The sequence below is a fragment of the Melopsittacus undulatus genome, chromosome 6 (assembly GCF_012275295.1).
Source record: "Melopsittacus undulatus isolate bMelUnd1 chromosome 6, bMelUnd1.mat.Z, whole genome shotgun sequence".
NCBI lineage: Eukaryota > Metazoa > Chordata > Aves > Psittaciformes > Psittaculidae > Melopsittacus > Melopsittacus undulatus.
This window is the reverse complement of record NC_047532.1, coordinates 47,457,180-47,471,247: the sequence shown is the minus strand read 5'-3', so window position 1 is coordinate 47,471,247 and position 14,068 is coordinate 47,457,180. Positions and strand designations below refer to the sequence as shown.

Sequence of the window (14,068 nt, the reverse complement as noted above, 5' to 3'; positions counted from 1 at the left end):
CAGCACTCAGCTATAACTGAGAGCACTGGGAATTCCCATCCAGAGCCCAGCATGCCCCATCAGGGCTTTAAACCTGCACCTCAGTATGGGCACAGAGGTATTGGGGTGCTGGGATGGGGTGAACAGGCCAGGGAACCTCTTCTGCAAGGTGGGACCAGCCACCCCAGAGGTCTGAAGCAGGAAAAGGTGCAGCCAAGGATCCCCACCCTGCTATGGGGATCCCGTGGGTCACTACACCCCTATGTCGCCCCTTCCCCTGGAGAAGCAATTCCCAGTTCCCCCCCTTGAGAGCTGCTGCCAGCTCCCCCACTAAGAGCATTATGCAAACCTCCACCACTGCTACATGGTTTTGTAATCAATTAAACGCTTTTTAACCAGAACTACCCCCAGGCAACTCCTGCAAAGTGCTATTAGGGGTGTTAGGCAGTACACAGTGTCCCACCTCTCCACCAGGCAAGCGGCAGTGGCAGGGCACACGGAGTGACATCCTGACCCCAGCTAGGCAGTGCCGATGGGGGAAGTCCATGGGAGGCAAAGTCACGGCTGATGGATCCCCATCCTGTAGACCCACGCATTACCCCCGGCACTGGGAACAGGGTGGTAAATAAGGGGGGAGCACCACTCACCCAGAACCGAGAATGCCGGCACAGGGACAAAGCTAGGGGGAGGACAGTGCACTGGGGGCCCCTGCAACCAGCACTGCAGACCACTGTGACTGCCCAGCCAGTGACCAGCCCAGCAGCTACCACACCTGGGCTGATGGAGGATTAAAGGGATGCAAACCCACAGCGGGAGAGTCAGTGCTGGTTGTACTGACAATGCCGAAACTCTCTGGAAAAGCCGCCCTGATGGCGAATATGTGCTGACACTGAGGAGAGTTGCTTCAGGTGGTGTTTGAGGTGTAAAACATGGTGGGAACCACAAGGGTTGTTGCAAATTTACTGCTCAGCATAGGGGAAAACAACTCAGATGAACCAAGGTGCTTCCAGCACACCTCAGCCTCAACCCTACTGCAAGCTCTTGCCCGTGTTGTACAGGGACTGGCATTATCCAGAGATCCTCGTGCTTACACCTCCTGCCCAAATAGCCCAATTCCCTGATGCTCCTCCAGCAGTCACAGGGGTGACAAACCAAGCTTGTCCTTCTGCTGTGGCATTGGCACACCCTCCCAAGAAGGCCTGCAGCCACTGTGAGTCGTCCCTCATCTCAAGGATGGTGCCCTGTTCCCATCCTGGGAAAGGGCTTTTCATTGATCCTTCTGCTACACCTGAAACCAAGGTCCCAGCAAGCTGCTGATTCCTGGAAGGATAACCAGCATCTGCAGTTATCAAGGAGCCCACATCCAGGGGGCAAACCCATGAATCCCAGCATCCATGGGTTCTGCACCATCCAGCACGGCATGGCATGGCCCAGCATAGTGCCTTATCAACCTTCCTGGAATTAATGGGCTGGTTGTTCCAGCCCCACAGAGATGCTGGCATCTCCTACCAGCACTGGTCCTGCCTCCTATCAAGGGCATTTAGAGAGGGCTCAGGGGTGGGTGGGGGGGACCAGGTTATCCATCAACTCCATAGGTTCTGCATGATTTGGCATCCTACAGAGACAGGCTATAGCCTCCAGCATGGGTGAAGGGGAGGGGGACACTGGAAGGGACACTTGAGTCACAAGGGTGTTGAGACACGTGCCCCATGATGCTGCTGAGTGTTCTGAAGTGACAGTTCCGCTGGCACAGTTTGCTTATTGGGACAATGATGATAGATGGGAACAGGTTATAGCAAACAGGCTGAGAAACAATTTATGGGCTCAGAAAGGAATGGGACTTGGATCCAACCTCCCAAGCCCTTCTGGACAGGGGTCCATGACAGGTAAGTGGCCATGGTAAAAGTGGCAGCCAGCATCCTCAAGGATGGCAGGCATGGAGAGCATAGGCAGCGTCAGGAGCCTGTCAGAGCTCCATGTCCCCAATACACAGGCAGGGCCCACCCTACAAATGGGAGCAATGTCCCCCCACCGTCCCCCACTTCTTCCTCCCAGGCTGGGGTCCAGAGGTGCTCAGTGGGACCGGAGCATCTCTTCCTCCCACCATGCCCCAACCATGACAACGGAAGGCATCTGTGCTGGCAGGGGACAGCGAGTGCCCCGGTCACCTTTTCATCCCAGCACTTCAGGACCTTTTCCTCCCTTTGTGACGCAGTTTGGCTCCATTACCCCGGCCTTGGCCCCTGGCCATGTCCCGGGGTCTGAAGTTATGGATTCAACAGCCGGAGAAAGCAGCCCAATGGGACGTGGTGTGGGAGGACTCTTGGCCCAGCTCCACAGTGTAGGCAGAGCATGAGGATTTCTTTCCCAGCACCCCACCAGCCATTCAGTGTGGGGACCCCTTCCGGCAGGCTTTGCCCTGCTCCCCAGCTCTCTGACCAGGTGCTAAGGACCTCTCTTGGTGCCAACAGCTACAAGTTCCCCAAAGCCAGGCAGCATCCTAGAGAGCAGAGCAGCAACACTGGAATGTAAGGGGCATTCCAAACGGGAGCACCCTGAAAACCTGCCTGGGCTCAGCCTCCATCCCCAGCCCAGTCTCTCCCGGGCCTGCAAAACGGCAGACAGATGTGTGATCCCACGGTGCCTCTCCTCATTCTGTCCCCATCCAGCCCTGGAACAATATATCCCCAGGTTTAGCATCCCAGAGCCCCATGTGCCCCCTCCCAGCCTTCCCCACACTGGGATGGCATGGGCTGCCAGCAAGGAGCAGAGATCAGCCAAAAACAACCCCTGAGAAGCAACACGGCTATTTTGTTAATTATTTCAGTTTTCAATCTCCCGGCGAGGTGACTTGTTTAGGCTAATAATTACTTCAGTTGGATTTTATCTGGCTAATTAATCAGTTAATAAATGACTTTGCTGCAGGGGGATAGATGTTGCGGCCGGCTCCTTAGCTGGGGACTGGAAAAAAACAGGGAAGGAGCACAGCCCACGGGATTTCCACAGCCACATGGTGCACATGGGTGGCATGGGGCAGAGAACACCCAAGCAGGGACCCCCAGCCTGTCAGTGTACTGAGCCATCCTCGGAGTGTTTGCAGCAGCCCCTGCCAGGGGGAACAGCCCTCAGCCCGTCTCTTTGCTGTGAAGCTCTTGGGACAGAGTTTTCCTTGCTGGTGCCTCTGCTAGACAGAGAAGCTGAAAACTGGGGAAGGCAGCTTGGAAAAAGAAGTTGTCATCTTTGCCACAGAAAACATGTGATTTCCCTTTGCTGCTCAGCCTGGTTAGCATGGGTGTGCTCCTGTCAGCAATACCACAGGTGAGCTGGAAATTGCCGCTGTGCCAGGCTCTGGCTTCACTTGCCCACTGCATGGCTCAGGAGCTCAGCTGGCAATGGGACAGGGCTCTGGTGTGGGATGGGGGCTCTTTTCCTCTCCCACCTCCTTCCCAAAACCACCTCAGGCTCCACATTGGCCTGCTCTGGATGTAAAGCAGCCATGAAGCATCTCCTGAAGACCTCAGGCACTGCATCCTCCCTGGGTTGCAAGTCCCTAGAGACCACCATCACCAAACTCCCAAGTACCCTGGGCACAGCAGCACTGTGGGTTCTAGGTCTCCTTCCTCTCATCCATTGGTCCTCAGGGTGGCTTTCATGGCTGAGCCAGCTCAGTCCCAGCTGTAAAAGCCCATCCCCACAGGGTCCTCTCTTCTTGGTCCCCTGGCAGTGCTGGCAGGGGGAGTCTCATCACAGGAGCCAGGTCTGGTGCAGGGTGGTGGGAGGGCTCAGGCTCTGCAGACAGGCTGAGGGAACTGACAGTGGCACCCCAGCCCACAGAGAGGCACTGGGGGTCCTGTGGGGATGCACAGTGAAGGACGGAGGGTCCCAGGTTCAAGGGGAGCTGTACAGGTTACCGCAAAGGGCTGCACCGCTATGAGTTAGGAGCTGGCAGCAGAAGGCTTGCCAGTCCACACGGGTGCTGGCTGGGCGAGGAGCAGCAGTCAGGTCCTCCTCTTCCCTCGCCATGCTACTGCCAGGCCGGCACACGGAAACGCTGTCTGTAAGTCCCCGCGGAGCTGTGGGGAAAGGACAGCCGTCAAACAATGCCAAAGGGATGTCCTACCCCTGCTCCAACCTCGGAGGGGCCTGATCCCAGATGAGGGTCTCCCCTTCATCTGAAGCTGCTTCAGGTGACATTCAGTGTAAGACCCAGCCATTCCCCTCCTGCTGTCTGTCCAACCTCCTCCCTAGCTGGCTGCACCATGGCTGGCAAATGCAAATTGGCACCCCCCTCCCAGCACACCTCACCTTGGACAACAGCAGCTCCTGCACTGTGGTGTTGCCCAGGTCCAGGGGGACAGTTAGCCGCAGTGACAGAAAGAGGTGGGACGCACCTAGGGATTAAAATCATGGCTCTGATTATAGCCCTTAAATACTGGGCTTTGCCGAAGGATCTGGGGGTCTTTCCGCAGAACCTTTGGCAGAGACACAGAACCTCCTCCCAGTTTAGTCATGTCATGGACACTTTACACTGTCAGGAGAATAATGCTCCACCTGTACAGCAAACCACACATCCTACAGATTATCAACACTCTTGTACTGAGAGCATGACAAAAGATCGGGGCTCCAGGACCCCCTGCACTTCCCCTGGAAGCCTAAAGCCACCAGCACTGAGAGTGGTGATGGCCATGGGGCACTGCACTTACTGGTGTTGGATGTGGTGGTGGGACAGACAGGCAGCATTGTTGGCAGGTCTGCAGAGGTGCTGAGGGCAACCTCTGTGGTCTGGGTTGAGCTGGCAGCAGGGGAAGAGGACTCCGTGCCTGGGCAAAGTAATGTTACGTTAGTGCAGCCTGCAGAGAGGTGCAGAATGCTCCTACAGCTGGGCACAGACCAAGCCTAAATGGAGCCACCTCCTTGAAGCCACCCAAGTACATGCCCAGCATCCCCACGGGGATTTGTCCTGACTATGCTCCTTGCTTTCCAGGACCCCATGGCTGCACCTACCTGTGGCTGCACTGAGTGTCCCAGATACTGCTGATGTGCCTGGGGTCGACCCCAAGGGTGAGTTGGAGTTGCCATGGGTAGTCCTGGATGTGGGATTGATGCTGGACATGTCCGTGCTGGTAAAGGGGATGGCTGTGCTGTCTGCCAGGGTTGTCAAGGGCTCAGCTGAAGCGACTGTCGGTGCTGGTTTGGTGACGGGAGGCATAGTGGATGATGAGAAACTGCTGGTCCCCAGCAATGTACTGGACCTCTCCAGGGTAGAGGATTCAGGGCTGGAGGGAGGGAGAGTGGCTGCAGTGGTGGGGTCAGTGGTGGGCAGCAGTGCCGAGGTCTCCGTAGGTGTTGGGGAGGTAGGGACACTCGTAGACATGGTTGCTGTCACATCTGTGATGGCAGTCGCTGCAAAGAGGTGGGAGAACGAGGTGTACAAGGGCTGGTGGTGAAAGGCTGAGACCACAGCTGTGCAGCATCACCATCATCATGAGCTCTACAAGCTATGCATGAGCAATGAATCATCAGGAGTGGGATATTCACTGTCCTGCATGGATCCATCATGTGGATGCCCTGAACAGCAACATGACTGTTAGCAAGGCAGGCCATGTAAATCCAAGCCCAGCAAAGCAGGAACAAGACATGGCCATCGTCGGGCTCAGCACAGAAACTCCTGTAGGCACCAGCACTGAGACCCATCCCACCACCTTCACCCACCCCTGGAGGAAGTCAGACAAACCCGTCTGACGGGAAGAGCTGTGCAGGAACTGGTGACCGTGAGACAGGCTGGAACTGCAGCAGCAGCAGTTTACACAAAGCTCCCTGCTGCAGATAGTCAGGAACTGATAGGGCTGGGTGTAAATAATGGCGAGGGGGGAACCAGCCCCACACAGGAACAAATCCCGGCTTGCAGCTTAGGGCAAGTCATTAGAGATATGCAGCAACCCATGAAAGCTCGGGGGGGGGGGGTGATGAAGGATGCAGGAGGGCCTTCCTCTCTGCCTGCACCAACTCTGTACTGGGGCAGTGTGCTATCCCTGAGGAAGCCCAGGCATCTGTAACCCTTTCCAAAAGGATACACAAAACAGCCTGGCTGCCCCAGCCTCCATCAGGGTATGCCTGCGAATTAGTGGCTTTGAGATGCCAGGCTGGATTCCAGAATGATCCCAGCACAAACCCAATGAGTCTGTGGCTCTGTTCCCATGGGGCTGGGTAAACAAGCCACGAGCTTTCAGCCAACCCCACCAAAACTTCCCACAGCCATTTGGTCCATGAGCTGGTGCTGGCTGCAGCTGGTTAAATAATAATGTGGAGAAGGGCAATGGTCTGATCCCAACCCATGCTGCGTATCTGCACTATAGATCCACATGCTCACATACAAAGGAGGAGCTGTAAGTCCACCTCTGTTTCCCATTTAACAAACAACACTCGCAGTGTTTCACTCCCTCACCCCACAAGGCACCACACCGCCCCAAGGAATGATGCTCCATGCTCACCACCCGCCCCATGGAGACCATTGCATCCCACTCAGCCCTTACCCAGTATGAGGTGCAGCACGGCGAGGCGGGCAAGGCTCAGCAGGGGCAGGGGTGGCCTCCTGCTTTGCCCAGCCATGTCCGGGTGGGTGGGAGCCGATGGGACCCTGCAGGCACCAGTCCAAGAGCTCCCTATGTCCCCAGCACTGGGATTTCCTGGTCTCCTTTGCCCAGCAGAGGAGGAGCATTCAGGTGGGCTCTTTCACTCCCTAGGTGTCGGCAGCAATGGGGGGGTTTCCACCCGACACGGATACTCCCAGGGAGTGGTGCGATGCCCAGCAGACATCAGCTGCACAGCTGGACCCAAAGGAGCCACGAGCAGCAGGCAGGGCAGGCCAGCAGGGCCACCACTGCAGCCAGCGACTGTGCCGTCCTTGCCTCCTGAGGAGACAGCGGCAACAGAAAAAAAGCCCAGGGAAGCAGCCAGGCTGCCTGGGACCGTCCCTGTGCTCCACCACAGGGGTGATGTTCGGTGGTGGCTCCTGATACCAACGCCCCTTGGGAGACGACAGCCTTGTCTGAGCGCGAGGAACTGGCTGAGAAAACAGGAGGCGCTCAGGAAGGGCGTGCTCCAGGCTGACGGTTTGTCTCCTGGGCTGTCTGTACAGGCATCACTTCCCTATGTCATGGCATGTTATGGCTGAAGCGCTTCGCTGATAGCCGGAGTAACTTCCTTCTTCTCAGGGTCAGGGACAAGAGCAGTTGGAGGTGCCTGAAGGCACTGGGCCAAGGTACAGGCGCTCCTGGAAAGGTACAGGCATGCTGGAGAACTGTCAGGGCACAGCCACCCTACTGCTGTAGAGACACACTGAGGCATCACCAGGGTACAGTGGTACAGGCACTCTGCAAGGGTGCTCTCACACCGTAGCCATAAGGCCAGGGTACAAGTAGTCGGTCAGGATTCAGTTGCTCTGCCTTGGTACAGGGATGCCAGGGGCACATGCACAGCTAGGGGCACAGGGGCAGGGTCCAGCCTCCCTGCCAGGTAGAGGTGCACGGAAAGGGGTGTCACCAGGATACAGCTGTAGCCCTGGGGTGAGGATTATACCCTGGGAGAGCCACTGGGATACGATCACACTGCTGGGACACAGGTGCCTACGGTGGGGCACTGCCAGTGTACAGCTGTTTAGGGAGAGCATCCGGTGTTCAGCCGCACTCCTGGGGTACATCCGGGGTACTGCCGCCTCACCGCGCAGCTGGCGCGCCAGCGCGAGACGGCGGACGCCCGAAGCCACGCCCTCTTTCGGAGCCACGCCCCTTCCCGGTACTTACCCCACGCACGGTCCTCCCACAGGCCACGCCCCTCCGCGCTTTTCCCATCCCTTCCCGCGGTAGGGGCCGCGTGGGCGCTGCCACCGAGGCGGTGCCCCGGGTGCTCGGAAGCTGCACTCACCCGCGGCGGAGCTGCCAGCAGTGGTCCCGGCCGTGGGCTCGACCGGTTGGGTGGGGGTGTTCCCGGGGCCCCCCGTGCTGGTAACGGCAGTGGCCGTGGTGTCCGACGTGGTCCAGTGGGGCTCATCTGAAGTGACTGTCGGTGCTGCTGCTGCGGTGGGGAAAGAGGCGCTGCCTGTCCCTAGCGATGTGCTGCCAAGCAGTGTGGCCACGGCTGGCTCTTGGCGGGTGGTGATACCAAACGTGGTGCCCGCTCCGGTGGAGGAGAGGGGATCAGAAGTGGAGAGAGACAGTGTGCTCTTTTCGACTCCAAACGATATGACAGCCGATGTCGTACCGGTCCCCACAGACGTGACAATGGTCGGATCAGTACCACTGGATGTCGTAGCCGCGGGAGCTGGTGTCAGGGTGCTGGTGGTGAGCCCCAGCTCTGTTTCGGTGGGCTCAGGCAGTACCGAGGTGCCATCAGGGGTGCTGTGGGATGTGCTACCAGTCACCTGTGGTGTGGTGATGCTGGAGGCTGCCATGCTGCTCCTCAGAGGCACAGTGCTTGCTGTGAAAGCACCCGTGGTGGAGGTGTCAGGGCTGGAGGGAGGGAGGGTGGCTGCAGTGACAGTAGGCATGGTGGATGGTGAGAAACTGCTGGTCCCCAGCAATGTGCTGGACCTCTCCAGGGTAGAGATTTCGGGGCTGGAGGGAGAAGAGGCTGCAGTGACAGGAGGCATAGTGGATGATGAGAAACTGCTGGTCCCCAGCAATGTACTGGACCTCTCCAGGGTAGAGGATTCAGGGCTGGAGGGAGGGAGAGTGGCTGCAGTGGTGGGGTCAGTGGTGGGCAGCAGTGCCGAGGTCTCCGTAGGTGTTGGGGAGGTAGGGACACTCGTAGACATGGTTGCTGTCACATCTGTGATGGCAGTCGCTGCAAAGAGGTGGGAGAACGAGGTGTACAAGGGCTGGTGGTGAAAGGCTGAGACCACAGCTGTGCAGCATCACCATCATCATGAGCTCTACAAGCTATGCATGAGCAATGAATCATCAGGAGTGGGATATTCACTGTCCTGCATGGATCCATCATGTGGATGCCCTGAACAGCAACATGACTGTTAGCAAGGCAGGCCATGTAAATCCAAGCCCAGCAAAGCAGGAACAAGACATGGCCATCGTCGGGCTCAGCACAGAAACTCCTGTAGGCACCAGCACTGAGACCCATCCCACCACCTTCACCCACCCCTGGAGGAAGTCAGACAAACCCGTCTGACGGGAAGAGCTGTGCAGGAACTGGTGACCGTGAGACAGGCTGGAACTGCAGCAGCAGCAGTTTACACAAAGCTCCCTGCTGCAGATAGTCAGGAACTGATAGGGCTGGGTGTAAATAATGGCGAGGGGGGAACCAGCCCCACACAGGAACAAATCCCGGCTTACAATGTAGGGCAAGTTGCTCTCTGTGAGAGGGTGAAGGATGCAATAGGATAAGACCTACCCAAGCTTTGTGAGTTTGAGGTGTACAGGAGGTACAAGCCTCAAGTTTATTCCCTGTGTTTGACTCAACACTTCTCTTGCTTTGTGTCAAGTGCAAACATCAGGATGGCATTTGGAGTTTTCCAGGTCCACAACATCCTGGTGATGCTGCCATCCAGGCAGGGCCATTTTGTGCTATTGGGCAGGTCGTATCAAAGGCAGTGAGCCCAGCAGTGACCAGTGTTTAGTAAGGAAGTCAGACTGTGACCAAGGTCTTCTCTGCCTTGATGGAAACCCACATGAGAGGCAATGAAGAGAAGTTTGTTGCTTCTGTGTTGAGGAGCACAGCCCTTTCAGCCATGGGAACGAGGCTGAGATACCAGAAAGGAAACAGCACCCACAGTGTTCTACCTCTGTTGGTGAAGCCATGCCGAGGCTGCCACCACCACCCTGGGGAATGATGCTCCCACCTCCACACCCACCCAATTGATAGCACCACATCCCGCTCAGCCCTTACCCAGCGTGAGGTCCAGCACGGCAATGCTCAACAGCAGCAGGGGCAGCCCTCCTCTCTGCCCAGCCATGTCCAGAGCCAGCACCCCCACTCCTTAACTGGGGACAAAGTCCCTGCACCCGGAGATATAGGGCCAGTGAATGGTGCCAGCAGGGGAACTACGCTGCGGAGTGACGTTTGAAGGTGGCAGGAGCCGCTTCCTCATTCCCGCAGGCAGGGAGGGGAGGCACCGGCGGGCACTACCTCCCTTTCCCGGGGATAGGTGCTGCACCGATGTCCCCGGCGCACCCACGGGAGCGCCGCGGACATCGGCACAGCACCGGCCCCCGTCTGCTGGGGGGGCGGTACCAGATGATGGAGTCCCGCCCCTTATCCCGAATCCCTGCCCATTTCCACGCCTTTAACCACCCCCAACCCCGCGTTGTATAACACTCAGAGGACCGCGTGGCTACCAGGTACGGACCGGGCAGGGCAGGGTAGGGTACGGTACGGTACGGTACGGTACCGTACCAGCATCCGCCGGGCTTTATGGACCGGGATGGGTAAGGCATCAGGAGCGCAGTCCGGTCCCGTTTCCCTTCGCAGCTGCCGCAGGGAACCACGCTGCTCTCACTGCCGACCCGGATAGCCCTAAGGATGCTGCGGCGGCAACGGAAGCGAAAGGCCTCAGCCCCGGAGGAGATTCCACGCGTGTCTCGGAAGAGGACGGAGCAAGAGGAGGAGCTGCATGAAGCCCGGCGGAGGGCGGCCCCCTCCGTGCGAGAGTTCAAGTTCAACAAAAAGCGGGTGCGCCTCATCTCGCAGGCCTCGGATCTGAAGGATGGTGGTCGGTGCATCCTCTACTGGATGTCTCGGGACCAGCGGCTGCAAGGTGTGAATCAGCTGATGGAGGAGGCTGGGAAGTGGAGCTCCTATGGGTAGCAAAATCCACAGTCCCTTCCCACAGCTGGTCCCCCCTCTGCAGCGGAGACCAGTGGGATTCTTCTTGTGAAACCCCATCTCCATTACCTCAGTAAAGCATCCTCCCTGACACTGCCCCATGTGCTTTCTTCCCAGATAACTGGGCTTTCCTCTATGCCCAGCGCCTGGCCCTCAAACAGGAGCTTCCTCTGTGTGTCTGCTTCTGCCTGGTGCCCAAATTCCTGGAGGCTACCATCCGCCACTATGGTTTTATGCTAAGGGGTCTGCAAGAGGTGGCTGAGGTATGGTTGCTGCAGGGATGGCCATGCTGAGTGGGACAAGGCTCCTGGGGGAGCGAGGAAGACTCATGCCTTCAGTGGATGGTCATGGGATGTGGTCTGCAGGGGTGTGAACAATTCCATAGCCTTTTCCCCCTCACTGCAGGAGTGTGCAGAATTGAACATTGCCTTCCACTTGCTGCGGGGCTACGCCAAGGACGTGCTGCCTGCGTTCGTGGAGGAGCATGGTGTTGGTGGGCTGGTGACGGACTTCAGCCCCCTCCGCCTCCCCTGGCAGTGGGTGCAGGACGTCAGGGAGTGGTTGCCAGAGGATGTGCCATTTGCACAGGTGGGTGCCTGCACTCTGCGAGGGGTAAACTTGCTGGAGAAATATGGGAGAAACTTGTCTCCTGTGTTCTATGCCTGCAGAGGTGAGCTGGAGTGACCTGAGCAGGGGGTGTGTGTGTCATGTCTTCGGGACCATTTGCTTCTCCTGCTCACACCCTCCTCCATGGCTTTGCTTTCCAGGTTGATGCTCACAACATTGTGCCCTGCTGGGTTGCCTCCCCCAAACAGGAGTACAGTGCCTATACCATTCGGAGGAAGATCCAGGCTCAGCTCCCTGAGTTCCTCACGGAGTTCCCCCCTGTTGTTCGTCACCCATATTCCCCCTCCTGCCCAGCAGAGGTACCAGCAGCAGACACGTCCTCACTGAAGGCCAGTCCTAGAGGGTTTTACAGCTGCTGGGAGAGGATGGCAGGGAATGGGAACAGTGACCTGCCTGAAGTGTGCAGGTGGTGTGGAGATGGCAGTGCCCTTGGGGAGGTTGGTTCACATTCATTCAGAGTAGGTCTAGTTCAGAGGAGAAGGCTGGCATGAGCTTAGGACTTGCTGGCTGGGGACACCCAGGGAACATAACACTCAGGGCAGCCCTGGCTGAAGAGCATCTCTAAATGCACTCATGCTGCTTGGTCACCGCCCAGCCTATTGCTTGGGAGGCCTGTTATTCCAGCTTGGAGGTGGACCGTACAGTGAAGGAGGTGGAGTGGGCGACCCCTGGGACGGCTGCGGGGCTGGCTGTGCTGCAGTCCTTCATCAGAGAGCGACTGAAATACTTCGGCTCCCACCGGAATGACCCCAACAAGGCAGCGCTCAGCAACCTGTCCCCATGGTTCCACTTTGGTGAGTGGCCCAGGCTTTGCAGTTGGCAGCATGGCTGAGCACGGTGGCTGGGACCAGCAGCCTGATTTTCTCCCTTCCCACATCCCTAGGCCAGGTTTCCACCCAGCGAGCCATCCTGGAGGTGCAGAAGCACCAGCACAAGTACAAGGAGTCAGTAGATATGTTTGTGGAGGAGGCCATTGTGCGGCGAGAGCTGGCTGAGAACTTTTGCTACTACAATGAGAACTATGACAGCGTGCAAGGTAGCATTCTGGTTTGGGTGGGCAGCACTGGGCATTGGTACCCAATGGTCACCTCAACTTGGCAATCCTGAGACTGACTTGGAGAGGGGCTGTGAGGGCACTCATATGCTATCTTTCAGTCCTTCTGGAGGTAGGCCAGGAGCTGGTAGATGCCCTTTTCAAGGTTGATGACCCCTGGGCATAGTGCTCTTCAGTAGCTCAATTCTCCATCTCTTCCCCAGGGCCCTGAGGAGCTGACTCCTCATCATTGTTCCTCATCTCTCTTGCTCACAGGTGCCTATCCATGGGCACAAACCACCCTGAAGCTCCACGCCAAAGATGAGAGGCCTTTTCTCTACAAGCTGCAGGAGCTGGAGCAGGGGACCACACATGACCCGCTCTGGAATGCTGCCCAAGTACTGCCCTACATCTCCCCCACAAAATGCTGAATCTTTTCCTGAGGGGCAGAGGCAAGGTGGCACAGACTGACCTGTCTGTCCCTTTCCCCCTAGCTCCAAATGGTCCGGGAGGGCAAGATGCATGGCTTCCTGCGGATGTACTGGGCCAAGAAGATCCTGGAATGGACCCACTCCCCAGAGGAGGCCCTGCAGTTCGCCATTTACCTCAACGACCGCTATGAGCTGGATGGGAGAGACCCCAATGGCTATGTAGGCAAGTAGCAGGATGGGGGCACAGTGTGGGGGGTCTTATCTCTGACAGCCAAGGGCTGTGGCAGGGGCAAGGCTCTCTGCAGGCTACCCAGGCCATGCTGCTTTGCTCCCACATCTCATTGCTCTCTAGATGCCTCCAAGCAGGGCAATGCTGATGCTCTGTCCCTACACCCTGCAGGCTGCCTCTGGTCCATCTGCGGCATACATGACCACGGCTGGACAGAGCGTGCTGTCTTCGGGAAGATCCGCTACATGAACTACGCCGGCTGTAAGCGCAAGTTTGACGTGCGGCAGTTCGAGCGCCGCTATGCCCCCTGCACACTCTCCCAGTGACAGGCACAGGCTCACACCTTACACCGCAGCCAGGGAGCACCATGAATGCTGTTGGAAGGCTCACTGTGATGGTGGGAAGCCCTGGGGTTTCACAGGTCTCTCACCCCCTGCTTGAGCTGCTGGAGCCCCATGGGGCTCTCCAGGGCCCTCCTGCTGACACATCCTCAGTGTGTCTGTGCCTGGCCAAAACCTCTTCTAGAACCACTGTGCTTGGGTGCAAGCCAAGTCGCTGTTGCTGCTGCTAGTCACAGCTTAGATTGAGGCTGAGCAGGGCTTTTCTGGGGAAAAGCTCCTAGAAAGCGGCTCCTCCTGGTGTGCTGCAAGGCAGGGAAGCCTTGCTTTGCTCCATGGAGAGCCAGTGCTATGCTTGTACAAGCATCTGTCAACAGTTGTTTGAAAGTTTACAGTTTGTATCTATCTCCTGTGTCTGTGGTGTTTATGTGGTGATGCACAACCCTGCTGCAACCGACAGAGATCCAGCAAGGATGGGACAGCCAAGGCCATGCCCTTGGGCCCCAATGCCAGCAGCAAAGGCAGACCCAGGGAGCGACAGACCATACAGGGAGCTCCTTACTCAGTGTTTTGTACTTCCTGCCCTGAGTCCAGTGGG

General features: G+C 57.6%; 2 protein-coding genes across 7 annotated transcripts; one reads left to right on the top strand and one right to left on the bottom strand.

Annotated features, from left to right (window-relative positions):
- Positions 1–2,770: 2,770 nt before the first annotated feature.
- On the bottom strand, positions 2,771–10,209 carry LOC115945361 (mucin-5AC). Of its 5 annotated transcripts, XM_034064109.1 has the most exons (7): positions 9,877–10,209; positions 7,903–8,820; positions 6,513–7,252; positions 4,984–5,382; positions 4,683–4,799; positions 4,285–4,370; positions 2,771–4,052 (listed from the first exon to the last, which is right to left on the bottom strand). In XM_034064109.1, exons 3-7 carry the CDS (start codon positions 6,586–6,588, stop codon positions 3,978–3,980), a joined length of 753 nt encoding a protein of 250 aa, XP_033920000.1. In that variant the 5' UTR covers positions 6,589–7,252; positions 7,903–8,820; positions 9,877–10,209; the 3' UTR covers positions 2,771–3,977. The 5 variants fall into 5 exon arrangements, with proteins under 5 accessions (XP_033920000.1, XP_033919998.1, XP_033919997.1 ...); XM_034064107.1 differs by lacking the exon at positions 6,513–7,252 and having other exon boundaries at positions 7,903–8,985; XM_034064106.1 differs by lacking the exon at positions 6,513–7,252.
- Positions 10,210–10,269: 60 nt separating this feature from the next.
- LOC101876148 (deoxyribodipyrimidine photo-lyase-like) lies at positions 10,270–13,875 on the top strand. 2 transcript variants are annotated; one of them, XM_031043031.2, is made up of 10 exons: positions 10,270–10,328; positions 10,459–10,744; positions 10,930–11,075; positions 11,218–11,400; positions 11,580–11,738; positions 12,035–12,233; positions 12,323–12,475; positions 12,749–12,870; positions 12,967–13,126; positions 13,304–13,875. In XM_031043031.2, exons 2-10 carry the CDS (start codon positions 10,510–10,512, stop codon positions 13,456–13,458), a joined length of 1,512 nt encoding a protein of 503 aa, XP_030898891.1. In that variant the 5' UTR covers positions 10,270–10,328; positions 10,459–10,509; the 3' UTR covers positions 13,459–13,875. The 2 variants fall into 2 exon arrangements, with proteins under 2 accessions (XP_030898891.1, XP_030898892.1); XM_031043032.2 differs by lacking the exon at positions 10,270–10,328 and having other exon boundaries at positions 10,339–10,744.
- Positions 13,876–14,068: the final 193 nt, after the last annotated feature.